Here is a 27,690-nt window from a genome sequence, read left to right as displayed (position 1 = left end):
TGGGAATGTAGATTGGTGGAGTCACTATGGAGAACAGTCAAGAGGTTCCTTAAAAAAACTAAAAATGGTGTTACCATAAGATCCAGCAGTCCCACTCTTGAGCATATATTCAGAGAAAATTCTAATTTGAAAAGATACATGCACTCCAGAGTTCAAAACAGCACTGTTTACAATAGCCAAGACATGGAAACACTCTAAATGTCCATCAACAGATGAATGGATAAAGAAGATGTGGTATATATACACAATGGAAACATACTCAGCCATAAAAAGAATGAAATAATTCCATGTGCAGCAACATGGATGGACCTAGAGATTATCATACTACATGAAGTCAGTCAGAACAAGAGAGAAAAATATCAAATGATATCGCTTATATATGAAATCCAAAAAAAAAAATCATACAAAAGAACTTACTTACAAAATAGAAATAGGCTCAAAAGACATAGAAGACAAACTTATGGTTACCAAAAAGGGAAAGTGGGGAGACGGGGAGGGATAAATCAGGAATTTGTTATTAATATATACACACTACTATATATAAAACAGATAAGCAACAAGGACCTGCTGCAGAACACAGGGAACTATATTCAGTATCTTATAGTAACCTATAGTGGAAAAGAATTTGAAAAAGAATATTTATATATAAATAAAATCACTCTAATGGCTAATGGGAACACTCTAATGGCTACATGAGAGTCCATAATATTAATGTATCACAGTTCATTCAACGACTCCCTACTGGTGAGCATTCCTTTGATACTAGTATTTTTTCCTATAAGCAATGTTGCTGTCAATACCTCTGTACATATAGCTTGTGAACTGGTACGCTCATCCCTCAGTGGAAGATGAGCTCCGTAGGAAAAGGCAGCCTCTACATACTTTGAAGTCGGGAATTCGACACTTTAAATATTGTATGCTAGTTACAGAACAAGATCATGGTATAGTCTTATTTCTATCATCTTAGCCCAAGCCGTCATCAGCTCCTGTGTGGACACTGCAATGACCTCTTGTTGGTCTCCCATGTTACCTTTCTAGTTCTATCCCAACCCATCCTGAACTGGCAGTCATAGGAATCTTTTAAAAACAAATTTGATCATATCACTCTTCTGCTTAAAGCCTTCAGAGACCAAATTCTACCAGAAGTCTCAAAGCCACTCATATTCTAACCCCACCCTCTAGGCCAATATCATACCATACCACTGCTGACCCACCCACCACATCCCAGCCACCCAGGCCTTCAAGCATGCCAAACTTTTCTTCCCCCTCAGTTATATAATTGCTCTTCCCTCTATTCGAGTTAATTTCCATGGCTCCTCTTCAGAGAGATCTTTTAATCACCCACCTAGACTAGGATGCTCTATTAATCCCTCTTATAGTACTTTTTTTCTCTCCAGCAGTTGCTAGAGTTTGACTTGCTTTGTCTGTATCTCTGGTCTCTTGTCTGCCTGACCTCTAGAACACCAACTCCATAATGTCAGGACCACATCTGCCTTGGCTCTCAGATGAATCTGCAGCACCAACATGGCACTTGGCACATGGAAGAGCTCTATAAATGTGTAAATGGCAGGAAACTACCCTCTCTCTAATTCCTAGAGCACTGGCTAGAATGTAAGAGACACTTGACAAATCTCTTTTCTGAGAAGCATGTATGCTCCGTTGTGTCCCACTCTCTGCAACCCCATGGACTATAGCCCACCAGGCTCCTCTGTCCTTGGAATTTTCCAGGCCAGAATACTGGAGTGGATTGCCATTTCTTAGTTCAAGGATCTTCCTGACCCAGGGATTAAACCCAAGTCTCCTGCATTGCAGGTGAATTCTTTACTGCTGAGCCACTGGGGAAGCATAATATGCATAGTGGATGCCTGAAAAGGTTCTCCCCTATTAATTAAAACTATTAAGAGTGTTTTCCTCCAGTGAACTGATTGTCGGGCAGGAAGGAGGGAAAGACTTAAGTTTTTACTGTAAACTTTATATTTTTGTTATAAATAAATTTAACATGAGATCTACCCTCTCAACAAATGTTAATGTATACAGTGAAGGACAAAGCTGTACAGTAGATTTCTAGAAGTTAATCATCTTGCATAGCTGAAACTTTATGCCTATTGATTAGTAACTCCCCATCTCTCCCCTCCATCAGGCTCCTGGCAACCACCATTCTACTCTCTGATTAAGTCTATAAGTTTGATTATTTTAGATATCTCATGTAAGTGGAATCATGCATTATGTGTCCTTTTGTGACTGGCTAATTTCACGTAGCTAATGTCTTTGGCCACCTCATGCGGAAAGTTGACTCATTGGAAAAGACTCTGATGCTGGGAGGGATTGGGGGCAGGAGGAAAAGGGGACAATAGAAGATGAGATGGCTGGATGGCATCACCGACTCGATGGACGTGAGTCTGGGTGAACTCCGGGAGTTGGTGATGGACAGGGTGGCCTGGCGTGCTGCGATTCATGGGGTCGCAAAGAGTCGGACATGACTGAGCGACTGAACTGAACTGAACTGAACTGAATGTCTTCAAATGCCATGAAATCAGAAGATGATAGCTTCTTGGCAGGAAAGCTATGACAAACCTAGACAGTATGTTGAAAAGCAGAGACATTACTCTGCTGACAAAGGTCCATATAGTCAAGGCTATATGGTCTTCCCAGTGGTCATGTATGGTTGTGAGAGCTGGACCATAAAGAAGGCCAAAGAATTGCTGCCTTTGAACTGTGGTGCTGGAAAAGACTCCTGAAAGTCCCTTGGACAGCAAGGAGATCAAACCAGTCAATAACCCTGAATATTTACTGGAAGAACTGATGCTGAAGCTCCAGTATTTTGGTCATCGGATGTGAACAGATGACTCATTGGAAAAGTCCCTGATGCTTGGAAAGATTGAGGGCAGAAGGAGAAGAGGGTGTAAGAGAATGAGATGGGTGGATAGCATCACCGATGCAATGAAAATGAATTTGGGCAAGCTCCAGGAGATGGTGAGGGTCAGAGAGGCCTGGTGTGCTACAGTCTATGGGGTCACAAAGAGTCAGACAGAAGCAACAATGATGTCTTCAAGGTTCATTTCTGTCTCATGTCACAGAATTTCCTTCTTTTTAATGCTCAGTAATATTCTGTTGTATGTGTATATCACATTTAAAAAATCCATTCCTCTTTCAACATTCATCAACAGACATTGAAGTTGTTTCCACACCTGGGCAGATAAACACCCAAAAGAAAGATTGCTTGATCATATGATAGATTTTTTTTTGAGGAACTGCCATACTCCTTTACATAGTGGCCACATCCACAATATACAAAGGGGTCCATTTTCTTCACATCCTCACTACACTTGTCTTTTGCTTTTTCTTTCATAATATCCATTCTATCAGGTATAAGGTGATACCTCATTGTGATTTTGATTGCATTACCCAGATTGTTAGTGATGTTCTGCACCCTTGCGTATACCAACTAGCCATTTGTATGTAGTCCTTAGAGAAATATCTACTGAACTCTCTAGTCCATTTTTAATCGAGTTAGTATTCTTCTTGCTGTTGGGTTGTTGGAATTCCTTATATAATTTGGAAATCTACCTCTCATCTGATATACAGTTTGCAAATATTTTCTACCATTTTGTAGGTTGCTTTTTTACTCTGCTAATTGTTTCCTCTGCTGTGCAAAAACTTTCTGGTTTGATGTAGTTTCAATTATCTATTTTTGCTTTTGGTGACTGGGCTTTTGGTGTCATATCTAGAACTCATTGCTAAGACCAATGTCATTTTCTTTCACTATATTTTCTTCTTGAAATTTTACAGTTTCAGGTCTTGTGTTAAAGTCTTCAGTCCATTTTAAGTTGATTTTTGTGGATGCTGTAATATATAGGTCCAATTTCATTCTTTTGCATGTGGATATACACAGTTATATCAGACTTATATTGAAGACAGTAGGGAAAACCACTCGACCATTCAGGTATGACCTAAATCAAATCCCTTATGACTATACAGTGGAAGTGAGAAATAGATTTAAGGGACTAGATCTGATAGACAGAGTGCCTGATGAACTATGGACAGAGGTTCGTGACATTGTACAGGAGACAGGGATCAAGACCATCCCCATGGAAAAGAAATGCAAAAAAGCAAAATGGCTGTTTGGGGAGGCCTTACAAATAGCTATGAAAAGAAGAGAAGCAAAAAGCAAAGGAGAAAAGGAAAGATATAAGCATCTAAATGCAGAGTTCCAAAGAACAGCAAGGAGAGATAAGAAAGCCTTCCTCGGCAATCAATGCAAAGAAATAGAGGAAAACAACAGAATGGGAAAGACTAGAGATCTCTTCAAGAAAATTAGAGATACCAAGGGAATATTTCATGCAAAGACGGGCTCGATAAAGGACAGAAATGGCATGGACCTAACAGAAGCAGAAGATATTAAGAAGAGGTGGCAAGAATACACAGAAGAACTGTACAAAAAAGATCTTCACGACCCAGATAATCATGATGGTGTGATCACTCACCTAGAGCCAGACATCCTGGAATGTGAAGTCAAGTGGGCCTTAGGAAGCATCACTATGAACAAAGCTAGTGGAGGTGATGGAATTCCAGTTGAGCTATTTCAAATCCTGAAAGATGATGCTGTGAAAGTGCTGCACTCAATATGCCAGCAAATTTGGAAAACTCAGCAGTGGCCACAGGACAGGAAAAGGTCAGTTTTCATTCCAATCCCAAAGAAAGGCAATGCCAAAGAATGCTCAAACTACCACACAATTGCACTCATTTCACACGCTAGTAAAGTAATACTCAAAATTCTCCAAGCCAGGCTTCAGCCATACGTGAACTGTGAACTTCCAGATGTTCAAGCTGGTTTCAGAAAAGGCAGAGGAACCAGAGATCAAATTGCCAACATCTGCTGGATCATGGAAAAAGCAAGAGAGTTCCAGAAAAACATCTATTTCTGCGTTATTGACTATGCCAAAGCCTTTTGACTGTGTGGATCACAGTAAACTGTGGAAAATTCTGAAAGAAATGGGAATACCAGACCACCTGACCTGCCTCTTGAGAAACCTGTATGCAGGTCAGGAAGCAACAGTTAGAACTGGACATGAAACAACAGACTGGTTCTGAATAGGAAAAGGAGTACATCAGGGCTGTATATTGTCACCTTGCTTATTTAACTTATATGCAGAGTACATCATGAGAAATGCTGGGCTGGAAGAAGCACAAGCTGGAATCAAGATTGCCGGGAGAAATGTCAATAACCTCAGATATGCAGGTGACACCACCCTTATGGCAGAAAGGGATGAGGAATTTAAAAGCCTCGTGATGAAAGTGAAAGAGGAGAGTGAAAAAGTTGGCTTAAAGCTCAACATTCAGAAAACTAAGATCAAGGCATCTGGTCCCATCACTTCATGGGAAATAGATGGGGAAACAGTGGAAACAGTGTCAGACTTTATTTTTTTAGGTTCCAAAATCACTGCAGATGATGGTTGCAGCCATGAAGTTAAAAGACGCTTACTACAAACTGCCAGAATACAGAAAGGACACCCCAAACTCAGCAATATAAATAAGATGAAGAGACAGAGGAATATCCAGCAGGTAAAGGAACAGGATAAATGCTCACCAAACCAAACCAAAGAGGCAGAGATAGGGAATCTACCTGATAAAGAATTCCAAATAATGATAGTGAAATTGATCCAAAATCTTGAAATCAAAATGGAATCACAGATAAATAGCCTGGAGACAAGGATTGAGAAGATGCAAGAAAGGTTTAACAAGGACCTAGAAGAAATAAAAAAGAGTCAATATAGTGAATAATGCAATAAATGAGACCAAAAACACTCTGGAGGCAACAAATAGTAGAATAATAGAGGCAGAAGATAGGATTAGTGAATTAGAAGATAGAGGAGTAGAAATAAATGAATCAGAGAAGAAAAAAGAAAAATGAATTAAAAGAAATGAGGACAATCTCAGAGACCTCCAGGACAATATTAAATGCTACAACATTCGAATCATAGGAGTCCCAGAAGAAGAAGACAAAAAGAAAAACCATGAGAAAATACTTGAGGAGATAATAGTGGAAAACTTCCCTAAAATGGGGAAGGAAATAATCACTCAAGTCTAAGAAACCGAGAGAGTCCCAAACAGGATAAACCCAAGGCGAAACACCCTAAGACACATATTAATCAAATTAACAAAGATCAAACACAAAGAACAAATATGAAAAGCAGCAAGGGAAAAACAACAAATAACACACAAGGGAATTCCCATAAGGATAACAGCTGATCTTTCAATAGAAACTCTTCAAGCCAGGAGAGAATGGCAAGACATACTTAAAGTGATGAAAGAAAATAACCTACAGCCCAGATTATTGTACCCCAGCAAGGATCTCATTCAAATATGAAGGAGAAATCAAAAGCTTTACAGACAAGCAAAAGCTGAGAGAATTCAGCACCACCAAACCAGCTCTCCAATAAATACTAAAGGATATTCTCTAGACAGGAAACACAAAAAGGGTGTATAAATTAAAACCCAAAACAATAAAGTAAATGGCAATGTGATCATACCTATGAATAATTACCTTAAGCGTAAATGGGTTGAATGCCCCAACCAAAAGACAAAGACTGGCTGAATGGATACAAAAACAAGACCCCTACATATGTTGTCTACAAGAGACCCACCTCAAAACAGGGGACACATACAGACTGAAAGTGAAGGGCTGGAAAAAGATTTTCCATGCAAATAGAGACCAAAAGAAAGCAGGAGTAGCAATACTCATATCAGATAAAATAGACTTTAAAATAAAGGCTGTGAAGAGAAACAAAGAAGGTCACTACATAATGATCAAAGGATCAATCCAAGAAGAAGATATAACAATTATAAATATATATGCACCCAACATAGGAGCACCGCAATATGTAAGACAAATGCTAACAAGTATGAAAGGAGAAATTAACAATAACACAATAATAGTGGGAGACTTTAATTCCCCACTGACACCTATGGATAGATCAACTAAACAGAAAATTAACAAGGAAACACAAACTTTAAACAATACAATAGACCAGTTAGACCTAATTGATATCTATAGGACATTTCATCCCAAAACAATGAATTTCACCTATTTCTCAAGCGCACACGGAACCTTCTCCAGGATAGATCACATCCTGGGCCATAAATCTAGCCTTGGTAAATTCAAAAAAATTGAAATCATTCCAGGCATCTTTTCTGACCACAATGCAGTAAGATTAGATCTCAATTACAGGAGAAAAACTATTGAAAATTCCAACATGTGGAGGCTGAACAACACGCTGCTGAATAACCAACAAATCACAGAAGAAATCAAAAAAGAAATCAAAATTTGCATAGAAATGAATGAAAATGAAAACACAACAACCCAAAACCTGTGGGACACGGTAAAAGCAGTCCTAAGGGGAAAGTTCATAGCAATACAGGCATACCTCAAGAAACAAGAAAAAAGAAAAATAAATAACCTAACTCTACACCTAAAGCAACAAGAAAAGGAAGAAATTAAGAACCCCAGGGTTAGTAGAAGGAAAGAAATCTTAAAAGTTAGGGCAGAAATAAATGCAAAAGAAACAACAGAGACCATAGCAAAAATCAACAAAGCCAAAAGCTGGTTCTTTGAAAGGATAAATAAAATTGACAAACCATTAGCCAGACTCATCAAGAAACAAAGGGAGAAAAATCAAATCAATAAAATTAGAAATGAAAAGGGAGAGATCACAACAGACAACACACAAATACAAAGGATCATAAGAGACTACTATCAGCAATTATATGCCAATAAAATGGACAACGTGGAAGAAATGGGCAAATTCTTAGAAAAGTACAACTTTTCAAAACTGGACCAGGAAGAAATAGATAATCTTAACAGACCCATCACAAGCACGGAAATTGAAACTGTAATCAGAAATCTTCCAGCAAACAAAAGCCCAGGTCCACACGGCTTCACAGCTGAATTCTACCAAAAATTTAGAGAAGAGCTAACACCTATCCTACTCAAACTCTTCCAGAAAATTGCAGAGGAAGGTAAACTTCCAAACTCATTCTATGAGGCCACCATCACCCTAATACCAAAACCTGACAAAGATGCCACAAAAAAAGAAAATTACAGGCCAATATCATTGATGAACATAGATGCAAAAATCCTAAACAAAATTCTAGCAATCAGAATCCAACAACACATTAAAAAGATCATACCATGACCAAGTGGGCTTTATCCCAGGGATGCAAGGATCCTTCAATATTCGCAAATCAATCAATGGATTACACCACATTAACAAATTGAAAAATAAAAACCATATGATTATCTCAATAGATGCAGAGAAAGCCTTTGACAAAATTCAACATCCATTTATGATAAAAACTCTCCAGAAAGCAGGAATAGAAGGAACATAACTCAACATAATAAAAGCTATATATGACAAACCCACAACAAACATTATCCTCAATGGTGAAAAATTGAAAGCAATTCCTCTAAAGTCAGGAACAAGACAAGGGTGCCCACTTTCACCATTACTATTCAACATAGTTTTGGAAGTTTTTGGCCACAGCAATCAGAGCAGAAAAAGAAATAAAAGGAATCCAAATTGGAAAAGAAGAAGTAAAACTCTCACTGTTTGCAGATGACATGATCCTCTACATAGAAAATCCTAAAGACTCCACCAGAAAATTACTAGAACTAATCAATGATTATAGTAAAGTTGCAGGATATAAAATCAACACACAGAAATCCCTTGCATTCCTATACACTAATAATGAGAAAATAGAAAGAGAAATTAAGGAAACAATTCCATTCACCATTGCAATGAAAAGAATAAAATACTTAGGAATATATCTACCTAAAGAAACTAAAGACCTATATATAGAAAACTATAAAACACTGGTGAAAGAAATCAAAAAGGACACTAATAGATGGAGAAATATACCATGTTCATGGATTGGAAGAATAATATAGTGAAAATGAGTATACTACCCAAAGCAATTTATAGATTCAATGCAATCCCTATCAAGCTACCAACGGTATTCTTCACAGAGCTAGAACAAATCATTTCACAATTTGTATGGAAATACAAAAAACCTCGAATAGCCAAAGCAATCTTGAGAAAGAAAAATGGAACTGGATGAATCAACCTGCCTGATTTCAGGCTCTACTACAAAGCCACAGTTATCAAGACAGTATGGTACTGGCACAAAGACAGAAATATAGATCAATGGAACAAAATAGAAAGCCCAGAGATAAATCCACGCACATATGGACACCTTATCTTTGACAAAGGAGGCAAGAATATACATACAATGGATTAAAGACAATCTCTTTAACAAGTGGTGCTGGGAAAACTGGTCAACCACTTGTAAAAGAATGAAACTAGAACACTTTCTAACACCATACACAAAAATAAACTCAAAATGGATTAAAGATCTAAACATAAGGCCAGAAACTATAAAACTCCTAGAGGAGAACATAGGCAAAACACTCTCTGACATACATCACAGCAGGATCCTCTATGACCCACCTCCCAGAATATTGGAAATAAAAGCAAAAATAAACAAATGGGACCTAATTAAACTTAAAAGCTTCTGCACAACAAAGGAAACTATAAGCAAGGTGAAAAGACAGCCTTCAGAATGGGAGAAAATAATAGCAAATGAAGCAGCTGACAAACAACTAATCTCAAAAATATACAAGCAACGCCTGCAGCTCAATTCCAGAAAAATAAATGACCCAATCAAAAAAGGGCCCAAAGAACTAAATAGACATTTCTCCAAAGAAGACATACAGAGGGCTAACAAACACATGAAAAGATGCTCAACATCACTCATTATCAGAGAAATGCAAATCAAAACCACTATGAGGTACCATTTCACGCCAGTCAGAATGGCTGCGACCCAAAAGTCTACAAGCAATAAATGCTGGAGAAAGTGTGGAGAAAAGGGAACCCTCTTACACTGTTGGTGGGAATGCAAACTAGTATAGCCACTATGGAGAACAGTGTGGAGTTTCCTTAAAAAACTGGAAATAGAACTGCCTTATGATCCAGCAATCCCACTGCTGGGCATACATACTGAGGAAACCAGAATTGAAAGAGACATGTGTACCACAATGTTCATCACAGCACTGTTCATAATAGCCAGGACATGGAAGCAACCTAGATGTCCATCAGCAGATGAATGGATAAGAAAGCTATGGTTCATATACACAATGGAGTATTACTCAGCCGTTAAAAAGAATACATTTGAATCAGTTCTAATGAGGTGGATGAAACTGGAGCCTATTATACAGAGTGAAGTAAGCCAGAAAGAAAAACACCAATACAGTATACTAACACATATATATGGAATTTAGAAAGATGGTAACAATAACCCTGTATACAAGACAGCAAAAGAGACACTGATGAATAGAACAGTCTTTTGGACTCTGTCGGAGAGGGAGAGGGTGGGATGATTTGGGAGAATGACATTGAAACATGTATGCTGTTAAGTCACTTCAGTCGTGTTCGACTCTGTGCGACCCCGTAGACGGCAGCCCACCAGGCTCCCCCGTCCCTGGGATTCTCAAGGCAAGAACACTGGTGTGGGTTGCCATTTCCTTCTCCAATGCGTGAAAGTGAAAAGTGAAAGTGAAGTCGCTCAGTCGAGTCCAACTCTTCACAACCCCGTGGACTGCAGCCTACCAGGCTCCTCCATCCATGGGATTTTCCAGGCAGGAGTACTGGAGTGGGGTGCCATTGCCTTCTCCTGAAACATGTATAATATCACATATGAAATGAGTCACCAGTCCAGTTTTGATGTATGATACTGGATGCTTGGGGCTGGTGCACTGGGACGACCCGGGGGGATGGTATGGGGAGGGAGGAGGGAGGAGTGTTCAGGATGGGGAACACATGTAACACCTGAGGCGGACTCATTTTGATGTATGGCAAAACCAATACAACATTGTAAAGTTAAAAAATAAAATTAAATTTAAAAAAAAAGAAAAAGGAAAAAAAAAAAATAAAAGACACTTACTCCCTGGAAGGAAAGTTATGACCAACCTAGATAGCATATTTAAAAGCAGAGACATTACTTTGCCAACAAAGGTCCGTCTAGTCAAGGCTATGGTTTTTCCTGTGGTCATGTATGGATGTGAGAGTTGGACTGTGAAGAAAGCTGAGCGCCGAAGAATTGATGCTTTTGAACTGTGGTGTTGAGAAGACTCTTGAGAGTCCCTTGGACTGCGAGGAAATCCAATCAGTCCACCCTAAAGGAGATCAGTCCTGGGTGTTCACTGGAAGGACTGATGCTGAAGCTGAAACTCCAATACTTTGGCCACCTCATGCGAAGAGTTGACTCATTTGGAAAAGACCCTGATGCTGGGAGGGATTGGGGTTAGTAGGAGAAGAGGACGACAGAGGACGAGATGGCTGGATGGCATCACCGACTTGATAGATATGAGTTTGGGTAAACTCCAAGAGTTGGTGATGGATAGGGAGGCCTGGCGTGCTGTGCAGTTCATGGGGTCGCAAAGAGTCGGACACGACTGAGTGACTGAACTGAACTGAACTGATACAGTTTCCCTGAAACCATTTACTGGAAGGGATTATTCTTTCCCCACTCTGCCACCCTTGTCAAAGATCAGTTAATCATATATATGTGGGGTTTTTTTAAGGACTCTATTCTGTTCCATTGGTCTATATGTCTGTCTTTATGCCAGCACCATGCTGTTTTTATTACAGCACCTTTAATTAAATTAAATGTAATATATTTAAAAATCCACAACTTGATACCTCCAGGTTTGTTTTACTTTCTCACTTTCTCAGGATTGTTCTGGCTTTATGATCTTTTGTACTGCAAATGGATTTTATATGTATTTTTTTCTTTTCAGTAAAAAACACCACTGCAATTTTAATGGGGATTGCACTGAATGTGTGGATCACTTTTAGCAGTATGAGTACTTTAATAGTGTTAAGTCTTTCATGAACAGAAGCTGTCTTTCCATTGTGTCTTCCTTAATTTCTTTCATCAGTGCTTTGTGGTTTTCAGTGTACAAGTCTTTCTCTGAGGAACGAAGGGATCAAACAGAAAAGCTACCAGGAGAAGCTCAAGGCTCCTCCATGCTTTTCCGGCCCTGTCCTACCTTGATTGGGGGAATTACGTTCAAAGGCAAGAAATTCCACCCTCACCCCCATCTTTCCACCCCCAACTGTGGTAAGTCAGAAGGGTTTGTCAAGCTTGAAAGCAAGAATTGGGCCATGTTATTCAGGAGGGAAAGGTTTCAGAAAAGTTAAAAAGCAAATACAAAATAATATACCCTTTTTCCTTCAGATGTAGTTCCCAGGAGTGAGTGGAATGGAAAGGGCCCTTGGCTGGCCCCAGCATCTCTGGCAACCTTCTTCCCTTTTGTGGCACCCTCCTTTCTCTTCCAGCAGCTAGATTCAAGGCAAGGAACTTGGCTCAAAAAAACCCAAAACAGGCAGCCAGTCCTATTTTAGCTATGGAGCATCCAGGTGAGAGTGTAGTTTGTTCTGAATTTGGATTTGGAGCCAACTAATGACCAAATATTACCTTGCCAGTCATTGTGCAGTCATGTATTTCCCTCAGAAAACTGGAAAGACAGGTAAACTGTGGTCTAGGCCATGGTGAGCAGGATCCATGATTTTACCCATTGTTGTTTTCCAGAGACCAAGGGAATGAAGACCTCCATATCATTCGCAAATGGTAACGCCAGATTTTAAGCCAGGTATGGTTACTACAGAGCCTGTGCTTTCTCCAGGAAGTTCTTTCTGCGACATTGAATTGGGCCAAGAGACCTTGGAGGAACCTCTTCTGTTGGGGTCTGAGAGAGGAGTTGAACCCCCTTCCTCACATGCTGATCTACTTTCTGAAAAAGGGAGAGTGTGAAGGCAGACAAAAGCCCATTGTTTCTTTGAAGGTAATCTTAAGTATTTGAGATAACATGTATATTAGTCAATAATTAGAACTCAGTTGATGGTAGCTTGGAAGAAAGTTTTGACCAACCTAGACAGAATATTAAAAAGCAGAGACATTGCTTTGCCAACAAAGGTCCATCTAGTCAAAGCTATGGTTTTTCCAGTAGTCATGTATGGATGTGAGAGTTGGACTATAAAGAAAGCAGAGCGCCGAAAAATTGATGCTTTGAACTGTGGTGATGGAGAAGACTCTTGAGAGTCCCTTGCACAGCAAGGAGATAAAACCAGTCAATCCTAAAGGAAATCAGTCCTAAATATTCATTGGAAGGACTGATGCTGAAGCTGAAGCTCCAATACTTTGGCCACCTGATGGGAAGAACTGACTCATATGAAAAGACCCTGATGCTGGGAAAGATTGAAGGCAAGAGGAGAAGGGAACGACAGAGGATGAGACGGTTGGATGGCATCACCGACTCGATGGACATGAGTTTGAGCAAGCTCCAGGAGTTGGTGATGGACAGGGAAGCCTAGAGTGCTGCAGTCCATGGGGTTGCAATGGAACAATATACTTATAAACTGTGAGTACTATAATTCTTGGTCTTCAGGACCAACATATGACATTTGAAATAATGAGTAGATCTAGGGACACTTCTTTCAGCCTGTGCTTAAATTTTTTTCTTATTCTGGAACAATGAAGAAAAGATGGAATTTGGAGTCAGGATTCAAATGGTCCCCCAACTCTTCAAGATGTAATGAAAATGACACTATCTTCTTGTTTCCTTGGGACTTACTCAGTTTCTACTTCCTAAGTGTCTTTATAGAGGGAAATCCTTACCTAAGACATCTAACTGCTGCTGCTTCTTCTGACATCTGAGACGCCACCTGTGGCAGATTCTAATGGGTGCCTACCCAACAGCCTTAACAGATTCCTTACAATCTGGCTTACAGATTCATGATTTTACCTGGTAGAGGAAAGCAATTTGCTTAAGAAGACTCCCTGGTTCCAGGGGATGATCAGTGATTGTCTAAACCAACCATGGTAACCCATTCCCCTTTATCACAGGTTGGTTTACCAAATTCTGGCTAATGGTATCTAAAAAGATGTCTGTTGACACTTCTGCAGAGTTGGAGAGAGATATATGCAAGATAAATTTCTTTCTTTCCTGCATTGGCTTTGCACAGAGCAGTAGCTGCCAGTTTAGCACCACAATAAAGCCAAGAAAATAATTGAAAAGCTGATATTGTTAAGCTAAAGAACTAGCCCAGAATTATCTATCTCAAGCCTTATTACCATGTGAGAAGATAAAGAATCCTGTTATTTAAACCCTTTGGAGGCACATATTCTATAATTTGCAACCAAAATCATTCTAACAAGTATATCATTATTTCACAAACTTACCCCAAACTGCCCATGGAGTGGCGGCAAGAAAACCCCATTGAAGGAGCAACTGGAGTAAGGGCAATAACTGGTGTTAAAGAGTTGAATGATGCTTTGCCGACATCGTTGGAAGTTTCCAGCGCCACGGATTTCAATGTCAACGAGTGGATAAAATGAAGAATTCAACTCATGTCTCTTGGTACAGAAACCTTCGTTTAAGACGCTCATCTTTATTTTCCTCATGTATCTTGAGTGAAAGCATGGCTCATGGATGATTCCATTTGTACCCTGAAGGGGAAAAAATCACTTGAAGGCATCACGTGCAAATGCTTTGGACAAAAGCACCAGTCTGGCTTCATTAATGTATAGCAACTGAGCAACATCCAGGCACTCAGCACTGGCATCAGTAGGCCCCTGCTCTGTCTTTTTGACCCTTGGGAATAGTCGTATTTGTTTAACAGGCACCAGAAATGGTATCAGATGTAAATGAACTTTTGCTACTCATAGGAAGCTAATGTGGTTGAAGCTGGGCCCAGAGATTCCACTTGTTTGGATTGGCCCCAAGTGCTTAGGTCAGAAGCAGATCCACAAGGAACACTCTCAAGGGTCTCAAAATTCTGAGCCTGAGGTAGTTCTCTGGGGGTCTGCTTATCTTCCCGCCTGCTTCCCGCCCCCACCTCTAAGCCAGAAGCAAAAATCCCAAGAACTAGAAGTGCCATAAATCATATTGACATAGGAGTATCAAAATGATTCTCAGCCCACAGCCCAGTCTGTTCAAGAGAAGAAAGGGGGCTGCTGTGGATGAGAGGCTTAGTGGAGCCTTAGGGCAGCAGCCCCTCTACCCATGGCAGTCATCTTACTGATAGTGCGGAAAGCTTGGGAGGAAAGCATGCACACACACACACACACACACACACACACACACACAAAATACTCTAGGCTTTTCACTGTCAGCTCTACAGGGATGAGAAATTATTTCCAAAGAAAGGATTTGAGTCGTGTTCTTGGAGACAGTTCAGTAAACAAACATAGGAGGTGATGTCTAGAGGGGACAGTTCACAGGGATTGACCAGATGTTCTTAGATTTCCTCCCTGAAAAAGTTTGGAAAGTATAGCAACCAACTTCAGACCAATTATGCAGTAGAAATAGAAAACAACAAGATGTGGGGGCTGGAGGCCCCCAGTTGTTGGGAGGGTGGTCTGGATTCAGTTATACTTGCCTGAAGTCCCAGGGCCAGTTTCTGCAAAAGTGCTTGGTCCTTCCCATAGCACAGGAAGCTGTGTGTGTATACACTGTAGTTCTTGCCATAGAGGCGGAAGTACAGGTTGTTGTTTGGAGACTCGGTCGTTTCATTTTGGGGCACAAAAGTGATTTGTGTAGAGGCTCCCCCAAGGTCTAAAGCTCCATAGGTTTCCTGAGTGTCGTCTTTGCTTGGCTTCAGGTTAAACCAACTCAATTTCTGAAAGAGAGTACAGTCACCAGCTGTAGAAGCCTCTGTGCATCTCCCTTTTCATAGGATTTCTTGGACTCAAGGACTTCCTAAGGCATAGGAGCATAAGGGTGACACCAAGCTTACCAGAGGTTCCTGAGTATGCATCAAATCAACAGCAAGAAAAGAGGGGCTTCAGAGACTCAGCTCAGATTGTAGCAATACAGGGCCAGTTTACAACCAGGGGCCAGAAAGACGAAAATTCAAATCCCCACTCATTTGCTCATGAGCCATGGGACCTTAGGCAGAACAATTACCTTCTCTAGGCCTCCATTTGTGGCTTTTCAATGAGAGAACATCTCCCATAAGTATTCTGAAGATTAAATCAAATGGTATATGAAAAATGCTTTGCATATAGCACAAGACACATAGCATCGGGAAAATAATAGATATCTTTATTTTCAATGATAGATTTTTAATTTTTCTATGTGTGCATGTGTGCATACAAAGTCGCTTCAGTCCTGTCCAACTCTGCAACCCTATGGACTGTAGCCCACTAGGCTCCTCGTCCATGGGATTCTCCAGAAGAAGACTTGAGTGGGTTGCCATGCCCTCCTCCATGGGATCTTTCAGACCCTGGGATTGAGCCCATGTCTCTTATGTCTCCTGCAGTGGCAGGCGGGTTCTTTACCACTAGTGCCACCCGGTAAGACCGATTTTTCTACATTTCTATTTTTTTTTTTTTTGTCTCTGTAATGTGAAGATATGGCTCCCTTATTCTCCAACAGTAAGAGTAGTTGTAAGAGAATTATACCTCTGGTGACCCTTGCAAATATGAGAGGAAGTTAATTTGCTCATTTATCCATCATTCATTCTGCTTAGTGATCCAGGTATTTCCAAGATATATCAATGGCATTGACCCCCATGGAGCCACCTCCCTGGGTGCTGTGAGATAATCACCTGAGTGAATTTGCCCAGCAAATAGTTGACAGTAATCCAGCCATAGGCACCTTCCTCCTGGCCACTGATGATTCTGGCACCTTGGAAGTCAAAGGGGTACTCGCTGATGCTGCTTGCAACTGCAGCCAGGATCTTGTCTGCCATCTGTTTATTTTCCATCCTGCACAAAGAGCTGAGGTTACTGGTTTTGTTTGAATAACTACAACTACCTACTGCAGCCAGAGCTTCCAGCCTGTTCTACTAGGAAGCTGAAGAAGCTGAACCACAAACTCATGGACTAAGCAGATGGATGAGATCCCCACACATGGCTGTCTGATGAGCCCTCCCTTGGGCTGAGGCATAACTCCTCTTTTGGCCCCCTCTCTCCAAATCCAAATTCTTTCAATCCATACATAGGTTGGTCCTCTTAAAAGACCATTTTCATTGTTGTTGCCTGGCTCCAGGAAATTATCAGAATAATTTTAACTACTGTGATGGTGGTAGCTGGATATTGCTTGATCACCAAACCTAGAGCTGAGGTGTGCTACATTAGCTATTAATGGAGGCTTTGAGCTGCTTACACAGCCTCAGGACTCTCCTTGAGGTTTTTAATTAGGGCTCTAGTAAATTCCAGGTGGTAAACGTCCGAGACAGATACCCAAACTCAGTTGGTGCCAGACTGGTTAAAAAAAAACTTTCTCATATTGTGCCTTGGTTTTCGGGTTTGAAATCTTGAGATCTAAAGAAGAAATCTTCCAGGGTTGTCATAATGAAGATGGACTATAGCTGCTTTTACCAAGGATTGCATGCTCAGCCGTGTCCGACTCTTTGCGGCCCCATGGACTGTAGTCCACCAGACTCCTCTGTCCATGGGATTTTTCGGGTTAGGATACTGGAGTGGGTTGCCATTTCCTTCTCCAAGGGATCATCCCAATGTGGGATCAAACCCATGTCCCTTGTGTCTCCTGCATTAGCAGATGGATTCTTTTACCACTGCACCACCTAGGAAGCCCTTCCAAGATCTAGGTGATACAATACTGAGAGTCTCTGGGTCAGAAAATGCTGCCTTCCAACTGGCATTAGACTCCATAATCTCTCAGTTGAATGCCTTCCATACCCTACCAACTGGCCTCCTTATCTCTAGTTTTCCTCCCTTCCAATCCACCTCTACCAATGTGCATGGCACACTGCATGGCAAATAGAAGGGGGAAAGGGTGGAAGTAGTGACAGATTTCCTCTTCTTGGGCTTCAAAATCACTGTGGATGGTGACTGCAGCCATGAAATCAGAAGACATTTGCTTCCTGGTAGGAAAGCTATGACAAACCTAGATGTGTGTTGAAAAGCAGAGACATTACTCTGCCGACAAAGGTCCGTATAGTCAAGGCCATGGTTTTCCCAGTGGTCACATACGATTGTGAGAGTTGGCCCACAAAGAAAACAGAAAACCAAAGAATTGATGCCTTTGAACTGTGGTGCTGGAGCAGAGTCCTGAAAGTCCCTTGGACAGCAAGGAGACCAAGCCAGTTAAACTTAAGGGAGATAAACTCTGAATATTCACTGGAAGGAGTGACGCTGAAGCTGAAGCTCCAGTATTTTGGTCATCTGATGCTAACAGACTACTCATTGGAAAAGTCCCTGATACTAGGAAAGATTGAGGGCAGAAGGAGAAGAGGGTGTCAGAGGATGAGATGACTGGACGGCATCACCAATGCAATGACAATGAATTTGGGCAAGCTCCGGGAGATGGTGAAGGTCAGGGAGGCCTGGCCTGCTACAGTCCATGGGGTCGCAAAGAGTCAGACACGACTGGGTAACCGAACAACAACCCGTGTGACCAGTTGTGTAGCATCGTTTCGTGGCTTCCCATTATTTCTCAGATTACTCCAAACTCCTTGGCATGGCCCACGAGGCACTCTGAACCTTGCCCTCTCGGAATCCCACTCAGAACCTGGGCTCTACCACTTGCCAGATGTGTGACCTTTGGTGAGTTCTTTAACATCTGTACACCACAGCTTTCTTAATGTAGTTAATAATAGCTAATGGTACCTCTTACTTTGTAGAGTTATGGAGATTAAAACATGGTGCTGAGAACATAGAAAGGGCCCAACAAATACAAGCTTCTACCACTATTACTGTCACTATTGATGTTTGCCCTATGCACCCTGTGTCTACCACTATTACTGCCACTATTGATGTTTGCCCTATGCACCCTGTGTCTACCACTATTACTGCCACTATTGATGTTTGCCCTATGCACCCTGTGTCTACCACTATTACTGCCACTATTGATGTTTGCCCTATGCACCCTGTGTCTACCACTATTACTGCCACTATTGATGTTTGCCCTATGCACCCTGTGTCTACCACTATTACTGCCACTATTGATGTTTGCCCTATGCACCCTGTGTCTACCACTATTACTGTCACTATTGATGTTTGCCCTATGCACCCTGTGTCTACCACTATTACTGTCACTATTGATGTTTGCCCTATGCACCCTGTGTCTACCACTATTACTGTCACTATTGATGTTTGCCCTATGCACCCTGTGTCTACCACTATTACTGTCACTATTGATGTTTGCCCTATGCACCCTGTGTCTACCACTATTACTGTCACTATTGATGTTTGCCCTATGCACCCTGTGTCTACCACTATTACTGTCACTATTGATGTTTGCCCTATGCACCCTGTGTCTACCACTATTACTGTCACTATTGATGTTTGCCCTATGCACCCTGTGTCTACCACTATTACTGTCACTATTGATGTTTGCCCTATGCACCCTGTGTCTACCACTATTACTGTCACTATTGATGTTTGCCCTATGCACCCTGTGTCTACCACTATTACTGTCACTATTGATGTTTGCCCTATGCACCCTGTGTCTACCACTATTACTGTCACTATTGATGTTTGCCCTATGCACCCTGTGTCTACCACTATTACTGTCACTATTGATGTTTGCCCTATGCACCCTGTGTCTACCACTATTACTGTCACTATTGATGTTTGCCCTATGCACCCTGTGTCTACCACTATTACTGTCACTATTGATGTTTGCCCTATGCACCCTGTGTCTACCACTATTACTGTCACTATTGATGTTTGCCCTATGCACCCTGTGTCTACCACTATTACTGCCACTATTGATGTTTGCCCTATGCACCCTGTGTCTACCACTATTACTGTCACTACTGATGTTTGCCCTATGCACCCTGTGTCTACCACTATTACTGTCACTACTGATGTTTGCCCTATGCACCCTGTGTCTACCACTATTACTGCCACTATTGATGTTTGCCCTATGCACCCTGTGTCTACCACTATTACTGTCACTACTGATGTTTGCCCTATGCACCCTGTGTCTACCACTATTACTGTCACTATTGATGTTTGCCCTATGCACCCTGTGTCTACCACTATTACTGTCACTATTGATGTTTGCCCTATGCACCCTGTGTCTACCACTATTACTGTCACTATTGATGTTTGCCCTATGCACCCTGTGTCTACCACTATTACTGCCACTATTGATGTTTGCCCTATGCACCCTGTGTCTACCACTATTACTGCCACTATTGATGTTTGCCCTATGCACCCTGTGTCTACCACTATTACTGTCACTATTGATGTTTGCCCTATGCACCCTGTGTCTACCACTATTACTGCCACTATTGATGTTTGCCCTATGCACCCTGTGTCTACCACTATTACTGTCACTATTGATGTTTGCCCTATGCACCCTGTGTCTACCACTATTACTGCCACTATTGATGTTTGCCCTATGCACCCTGTGTCTACCACTATTACTGTCACTATTGATGTTTGCCCTATGCACCCTGTGTCTACCACTATTACTGTCACTATTGATGTTTGCCCTATGCACCCTGTGTCTACCACTATTACTGTCACTATTGATGTTTGCCCTATGCACCCTGTGTCTACCACTATTACTGTCACTATTGATGTTTGCCCTATGCACCCTGTGTCTACCACTATTACTGTCACTATTGATGTTTGCCCTATGCACCCTGTGTCTACCACTATTACTGCCACTATTGATGTTTGCCCTATGCACCCTGTGTCTACCACTATTACTGTCACTACTGATGTTTGCCCTATGCACCCTGTGTCTACCACTATTACTGTCACTACTGATGTTTGCCCTATGCACCCTGTGTCTACCACTATTACTGCCACTATTGATGTTTGCCCTATGCACCCTGTGTCTACCACTATTACTGTCACTACTGATGTTTGCCCTATGCACCCTGTGTCTACCACTATTACTGTCACTACTGATGTTTGCCCTATGCACCCTGTGTCTACCACTATTACTGTCACTACTGATGTTTGCCCTATGCACCCTGTGTCTACCACTATTACTGTCACTATTGATGTTTGCCCTATGCACCCTGTGTCTACCACTATTACTGTCACTATTGATGTTTGCCCTATGCACCCTGTGTCTACCACTATTACTGTCACTATTGATGTTTGCCCTATGCACCCTGTGTCTACCACTATTACTGTCACTATTGATGTTTGCCCTATGCACCCTGTGTCTACCACTATTACTGTCACTATTGATGTTTGCCCTATGCACCCTGTGTCTACCACTATTACTGCCACTATTGATGTTTGCCCTATGCACCCTGTGTCTACCACTATTACTGTCACTATTGATGTTTGCCCTATGCACCCTGTGTCTACCACTATTACTGCCACTATTGATGTTTGCCCTATGCACCCTGTGTCTACCACTATTACTGTCACTATTGATGTTTGCCCTATGCACCCTGTGTCTACCACTATTACTGCCACTATTGATGTTTGCCCTATGCACCCTGTGTCTACCACTATTACTGCCACTATTGATGTTTGCCCTATGCACCCTGTGTCTACCACTATTACTGTCACTATTGATGTTTGCCCTATGCACCCTGTGTCTACCACTATTACTGTCACTATTGATGTTTGCCCTATGCACCCTGTGTCTACCACTATTACTGTCACTATTGATGTTTGCCCTATGCACCCTGTGTCTACCACTATTACTGTCACTATTGATGTTTGCCCTATGCACCCTGTGTCTACCACTATTACTGTCACTATTGATGTTTGCCCTATGCACCCTGTGTCTACCACTATTACTGCCACTATTGATGTTTGCCCTATGCACCCTGTGTCTACCACTATTACTGTCACTATTGATGTTTGCCCTATGCACCCTGTGTCTACCACTATTACTGCCACTATTGATGTTTGCCCTATGCACCCTGTGTCTACCACTATTACTGTCACTATTGATGTTTGCCCTATGCACCCTGTGTCTACCACTATTACTGCCACTATTGATGTTTGCCCTATGCACCCTGTGTCTACCACTATTACTGCCACTATTGATGTTTGCCCTATGCACCCTGTGTCTACCACTATTACTGTCACTATTGATGTTTGCCCTATGCACCCTGTGTCTACCACTATTACTGCCACTATTGATGTTTGCCCTATGCACCCTGTGTCTACCACTATTACTGTCACTATTGATGTTTGCCCTATGCACCCTGTGTCTACCACTATTACTGTCACTATTGATGTTTGCCCTATGCACCCTGTGTCTACCACTATTACTGTCACTATTGATGTTTGCCCTATGCACCCTGTGTCTACCACTATTACTGTCACTATTGATGTTTGCCCTATGCACCCTGTGTCTACCACTATTACTGTCACTATTGATGTTTGCCCTATGCACCCTGTGTCTACCACTATTACTGTCACTATTGATGTTTGCCCTATGCACCCTGTGTTCCATTTGTGCAGAACCATCTATAGTCCTCTGAATGGGCCCTGGTCTCTCACATATCCCTCCTGGGTACAGTGATTAGAACACAAGATCCAGGTAAAGGAGGGACTTGTGCCTGACATGTAATAGGTGTCCAATAAACATAGGTTATCAGAGAAGGCAATGGCACCCCTCCAGTACTCTTGCCTGGAAAATCCCATGGGTGGAGGAGCCTGGTAGGCTGCAGCCCATGGGGCCGCTAGGAGTCAGACCCGACTGAGCGAGTTCACTTTCACTTTTCACTTTCATGCATTGGAGAAGGAAATGGCAACCCACTCCAGTGTTCTTGCCTGGAGAATCCCAGGGATGGGGGACCCTGGTGGGCTGCCATCTCTGGGGTCGCACAGAGTCGGACACGACTGAAGTGACTTAGCAGTAGCAGTAGCAAACATAGGTTATGGAATACATAACATCTACTTGGCCTGTGATGCCCTTCTCCCAACCTCCAACAAGCCCTCAATGATTTGGTTCATGTACTCCTCCTCTGGTGAGTCTTCTTTATCTTCTCCCATCCTTGGCAGGGACAGGTATGTTCCCGTAGCAGCTCTGAGCACTCCTCTAGCAAAGAATTGGTCACCCTGTATCAAAACTCGGATCTTGGGAGATGAATAGTCTACTCCTATGTCCTGGGACAGAGGAGGCTGTCACTACACACTGAATGAATGAGTGAACAAACCAATGAAAAATTAAGCCTATAGGTACTAAGTGGTGACCAGTAATGATGTGCTGTGACAATTCGTGTCTTGAGACATCTGTGATCTCCTCTGGGTCTCCTACTCCCAGATATAGAATGGCTAAATCTGTTACCCCAAATATCAGAGTATACAGGCTCAATCTTTCTTTGTGCCATCACTTCCTTGAATTCCCTGTGGGGAGATCAGCACGAGGGTTTTTTTTTTTTTTTTTTTACATATGTACACTCCCATTATTATACATACAAAGACTTTGGGAATATTATCTGTTCACTGACATTTTCTTTCTTAGGGGTGGAAGGGGTAGACGTTTAGCATATCTAGAATTGTGTTAAGATGTGTGGCATTTGCTCATAGTTCAGAGGCTCTAGTGCAACCAAACCCAGCTCCCAGCCGCTCTCAGTCCCTACGGGCTGCTATACCGGAGCAACCGCATGCCGGCCGTGGCTCCCAGGTACACAGGTGTTTCCATGTGCTGGATTGACGGAATCACTTTCCGGGCTCTTTCCATGCATGCCGTCAGATAAACATTGATTTCGTTTACTTTTTTAGCAAAGCCTGAGATTCCGGGACCTAGAGAAAGATGTAGAAGCAGATGAAAATCGTTTTTAAAAGTAAAGGACGTATCGTCACATTATTAGAGAAAATAGTGATGTTTTCTGAGAAAATGCAAGCACATCACTTCTTTTTTTGATATTCGTTAGGTTTTGGTGGGCTCCCCAAGTGTCTCAGTGGTAAAGCATTCACCTGCCAAGCAGGAGACCAAGCAGGAGACCGAGGTTTGGTCCCTGACCTGGAACGATCCCCTGGAGAAAGAAAAGGCAACTCATTCCCATTCTTGCCTGGGAAATCCCATGGACAGAGGAGCCTGGCAGGCTACAGTCCATGCGGTTGCAAGTCAGATGTGACTTCGCAACTAAACAACAATATTAGGTTTTGGTACTTAAAGGGTAACTCACTGAATCTACCCTTGATAGGATTTATTGTCACACCTCGAGCTGGTTTTGTTTGCTGTTCAATAATTTTGCCACTGGGTGGTGCAATTTTCACATTCAATGACCTAACCTTCCTAAAAACAGGCTCTCGGATTGCAATGGGGATCTTATAGATAACTACTCTATATATAGCTGCTTTATGACATTTCTTCCACAAAGCTGTAGTTAAAAATACTAATTCCTAGAAGACCAGAAAGGTGAAAGGTAACATTTAGAATAAAAATTAAGAGTCTCATGCTCTACCGACTGAGCTAGCCCGGCACCCAGAGAGATGGTATGGGGAGGGAGGGAGGAGCAGGGTTCAGGATGGGGAACACGTGTACACCCATGGCGGACTTATGTTGATGTATGGCAAAACCAATACAATATTGTAAAGTAATTAGCCTCCAATTAAAATAAATTAATTTATATTTAAAATTTTTCTAAAAAAGAATAAAAATTAAAATATGCACCAGGCACATGGGCTTCTACTGAAAAGATAGGAATGGCTTCGTAATTGTGGCCAGTCCCCTAAAATTTCTGAAGCAAAATTTCTTCCTTTGTTAGAAAAAACAGGAATAGTATTCATGATTCCTCAGCAATTTTCCCATTCTGATATCCTGACTGCCTTGCAAAACTGTTTATCCAGTTTTAGAGCCTTTTAAACTGTTGCTATGGAGAGGATTAGAGCCAAGATTCCTTGAATTTTTTGAAGTTAGCACAACAATTTTGGCTCATTTTAAGCTAAAAATGTACATTTTCAATGCTTTCTAATGAGGATTTGCTTTAATAGTAAGTATCCAGACCTTATCCATGCTGCTGCTATTATTTAGCTGCTAAGTGGTATCTGACTCTTTTGTGACCCTGTGGACTGTAGCCCACCGGGCTCAACTGTCCATGGGACTCTCCAGGCAAGAATACTGGAGTGGGTTGTCATTTCCTTCTACAGGGGATCATCCCGACCCAGGGATTGAACCTGGGTTCAATCTCCTGCACTGGCAGAGGGATTCTTTACCACCTAGCCACCTGGGAGGCCTCTATCTCATCCATATCATTCACCAGTATCATTCGCCAAATTTTAAACAGCCTGTCTACTTCACTGTAATAAGAAAAATCAGCTCCAAGTTATCAGCTAACTGTTTTGATTCCAAAAAGTCCGGCCTTCAGTAACTAGTGGCTCTCAACTCAACCTTTCTGTTTAAATATTTGATTAGAGAACTCTCTCCCTCTCTCTCTTTTTGAGAAGGGAAAATTACTCCATTTATTAGACCAAATATGCATGGGATAAATCTCCATAGATAGCTGCTAGGTTAACACAGCAACACTACTTTCAGAAATGGAAGGCAATGAATAAATAGAAGTCAATAAAATGAGGGATTTGGGTTTTAAGAAATGTTTGAAATACTATCTCAGAATTTATGGGACCAAACTGAGGACATCAGGCACTGGATACCATGACTCGCTGTCTTAGAAACACCTCCTATTTACAGCTTTCCTGACAAACTATGAAAAGTCAATTATCTGGGGCGTAGGTAACCCGTCTGACTAAAACTGAACAGTAAGTCCCTGGCTCCAAAGGCCAAGAGAGAAGTCCGAAGATGGCAGTGCCGTGTGGTAACATTCAGTGCGTGCTGGAGTGTTGGATGGGAGGGAGCAGAAGGAGCTGTTGTCAACAACTCTGTGTTGTTTTGTGACCTGAAAAGAAAACTGACTAGGAAAAAAACTCAGCAGGCAGTGCAGTGACTCAGAGTAGCAGGAAAACTGGAGTGGTAATTAGGAGGCGAGATTCTTTTCCTAGATCTGTTTCTACTTGCAAGTCACTGGACTTTCAGATTTTTTGTTTCCTTTTCTGTAAAGCAAGATTTCAGTGATCCACAGGGTCTTTTTTGCAGCCCTAAGGGTCTATGATTTGCCTGCCTATACAGAAGCTAAAGGCTTTTCGAAATTTCTTCCAAGCCTCGAATTAGAGGACAAAGATTGAGAGCAGCGGTTCTCTGGACAAGCAGCATCAGCATCAGCTGGGACCTTGATAGAAATGCAAATTCTCAGACCTTGTCTCAGACCTACTGACCCAGAAACTCTGGGGTGAGAACAGGCATCTGTGGTTCTGATGCAGGCTCAAATTTGAGAACCACTGTCTAACACGTGGGTTTAAAGTTGTGCATGTCTTTGCCCAGCAAAGGAAACCACCAACAAAACAAAAAGACAGCCTACTGAATAGGAGGAGATATTTGCTAATGAGATGACCGATAAGGGTTTAGTTAAATTGGAGATCTCAGTTTGAGTTCCAGTTCCATCACTTACTGGCTCAAGTAACCTTAAACAAGTGGCATAACTTCTTGAAACCTCAGTGCCCTCATTGAAAAAAAAAAAAAAAAACAAAACAGGAATACATTCCTTACAGGGAGATTGTGAGGATGAAATAACGCATTTTCAGTACTTGGTGCATAGCACAAAGAAGTGTCCTGTTGACGGGAGCTATTACCCAATTATTCTAAAGTTTATTTTTCAAGGGCTTTATCATTAAGGACTGATTCCAATACTATTTTATAATGATAATAAATTATTTATAAAATAGCAACAATAGCAGCTCCACTACGTTCTCACCTGACTTCCCTTTACCTCGTGTGTTTCACTTGTCACATGCCTCTTGTTCTCTTGTGCCCACTCTCTCCCAATCCCTTTTTCTTCTCTTACCTTTAAGCTTGCATTCTTCTATCTGAGTCACCACCCCCGTGTCATTCTCCTTCTCTGCCGGCCATCTATAGATGTACAAACTCGTATGAGAGGAGCCCGCATCCAGCACAATCCCAAACTGAGGGCAAAACAAACCAAGAACTTGTCAGGATTACATCATTCTTCTCCACATTCAGCTTGCAACAGAAAGGATACAAAAGACAGGGGCTTTCAGAAACATGAGGAGAACGTATTTCAACTCATGGTGAGGGTGGGTTGGGTGTTGGGGGAGTGAGTGCCTGGAGTTGTGCTGATCACAAGATCTACCAACACACCAGTCCCTCTAGAACTATGGCTCTCAGTGCTGGCTGCATGTTAGCAACATCCAGGCTTTACCCAACGAGGGGCCTGCAATGGCACCCCACTCCAGTACTCTTGCTTGGAAAATCCCATGGATGGAGAAGCCTGTTAGGCTGCAGTCCATGGGGTCGCTAAGAGTCGGACACAACTGAGCGACTTCACTTTCACTTTTCACTTTCATGCATTGGAAAAGGAAATGGCAACCCACTCCAGTGTTCTTGCCTGGAGAATCCCAGGGACGGGGGAGCCTGGTGGGCTGCCGTCTGTGGGGTCCACAGAGTCGGACACGACTGAAGTGACTTAGCATAGCATGGCAGGTGATCAATATACTGAAGTAGCTGAGAAAATAGAAAGGGAATAGAAAGTAATTAATCCAGCGGTTCCCAAGCCTGGAATCATGTGAGAATCATCTGAAGAGTTTCAAAGGCTACTGCTGCCAGTGTCTGACCCCCAGATTTGTGATTTGATTGGTCTGGTATGTATGAGGTCTGGA

At 41.9% G+C, this 27,690-nt stretch overlaps 1 protein-coding gene across 15 annotated transcripts in view; it reads right to left on the bottom strand.

The window, feature by feature from the left end:
- ENTPD1 (ectonucleoside triphosphate diphosphohydrolase 1) overlaps positions 1 to 27,690 on the bottom strand; it is a 106,026-nt gene that overhangs the window by 6,623 nt on the left and 71,713 nt on the right. For 9 of the 15 annotated variants that reach the window (XM_086378871.1, XM_086378880.1, XM_086378867.1 and 6 more), the window contains 5 exons: positions 26,859 to 26,976; positions 23,610 to 23,760; positions 16,665 to 16,824; positions 15,495 to 15,734; positions 14,296 to 14,562 (listed from right to left, as the gene is read on the bottom strand). In XM_086378871.1, coding sequence (XP_086234997.1) covers positions 14,296 to 14,562; positions 15,495 to 15,734; positions 16,665 to 16,824; positions 23,610 to 23,698 — 756 coding nt within the window. In that variant the 5' untranslated portion in view covers positions 23,699 to 23,760; positions 26,859 to 26,976. The remainder of the gene's footprint in view (positions 1 to 14,295; positions 14,563 to 15,494; positions 15,735 to 16,664; positions 16,825 to 23,609; positions 23,761 to 26,858; positions 26,977 to 27,690) is intronic. The other 6 variants (XM_086378876.1, XM_086378874.1, XM_086378879.1 and 3 more) reach the window with 1 other exon arrangement.

This window comes from Bos grunniens, chromosome 26 (genome assembly GCF_055505025.1).
Source record: "Bos grunniens cultivar Pamir isolate PY7600 chromosome 26, Bosgru_T2T1.0, whole genome shotgun sequence".
NCBI classification, from domain to species: Eukaryota; Metazoa; Chordata; class Mammalia; order Artiodactyla; family Bovidae; genus Bos; species Bos grunniens.
This window is presented reverse-complemented; position numbering and strand designations above follow the sequence as displayed.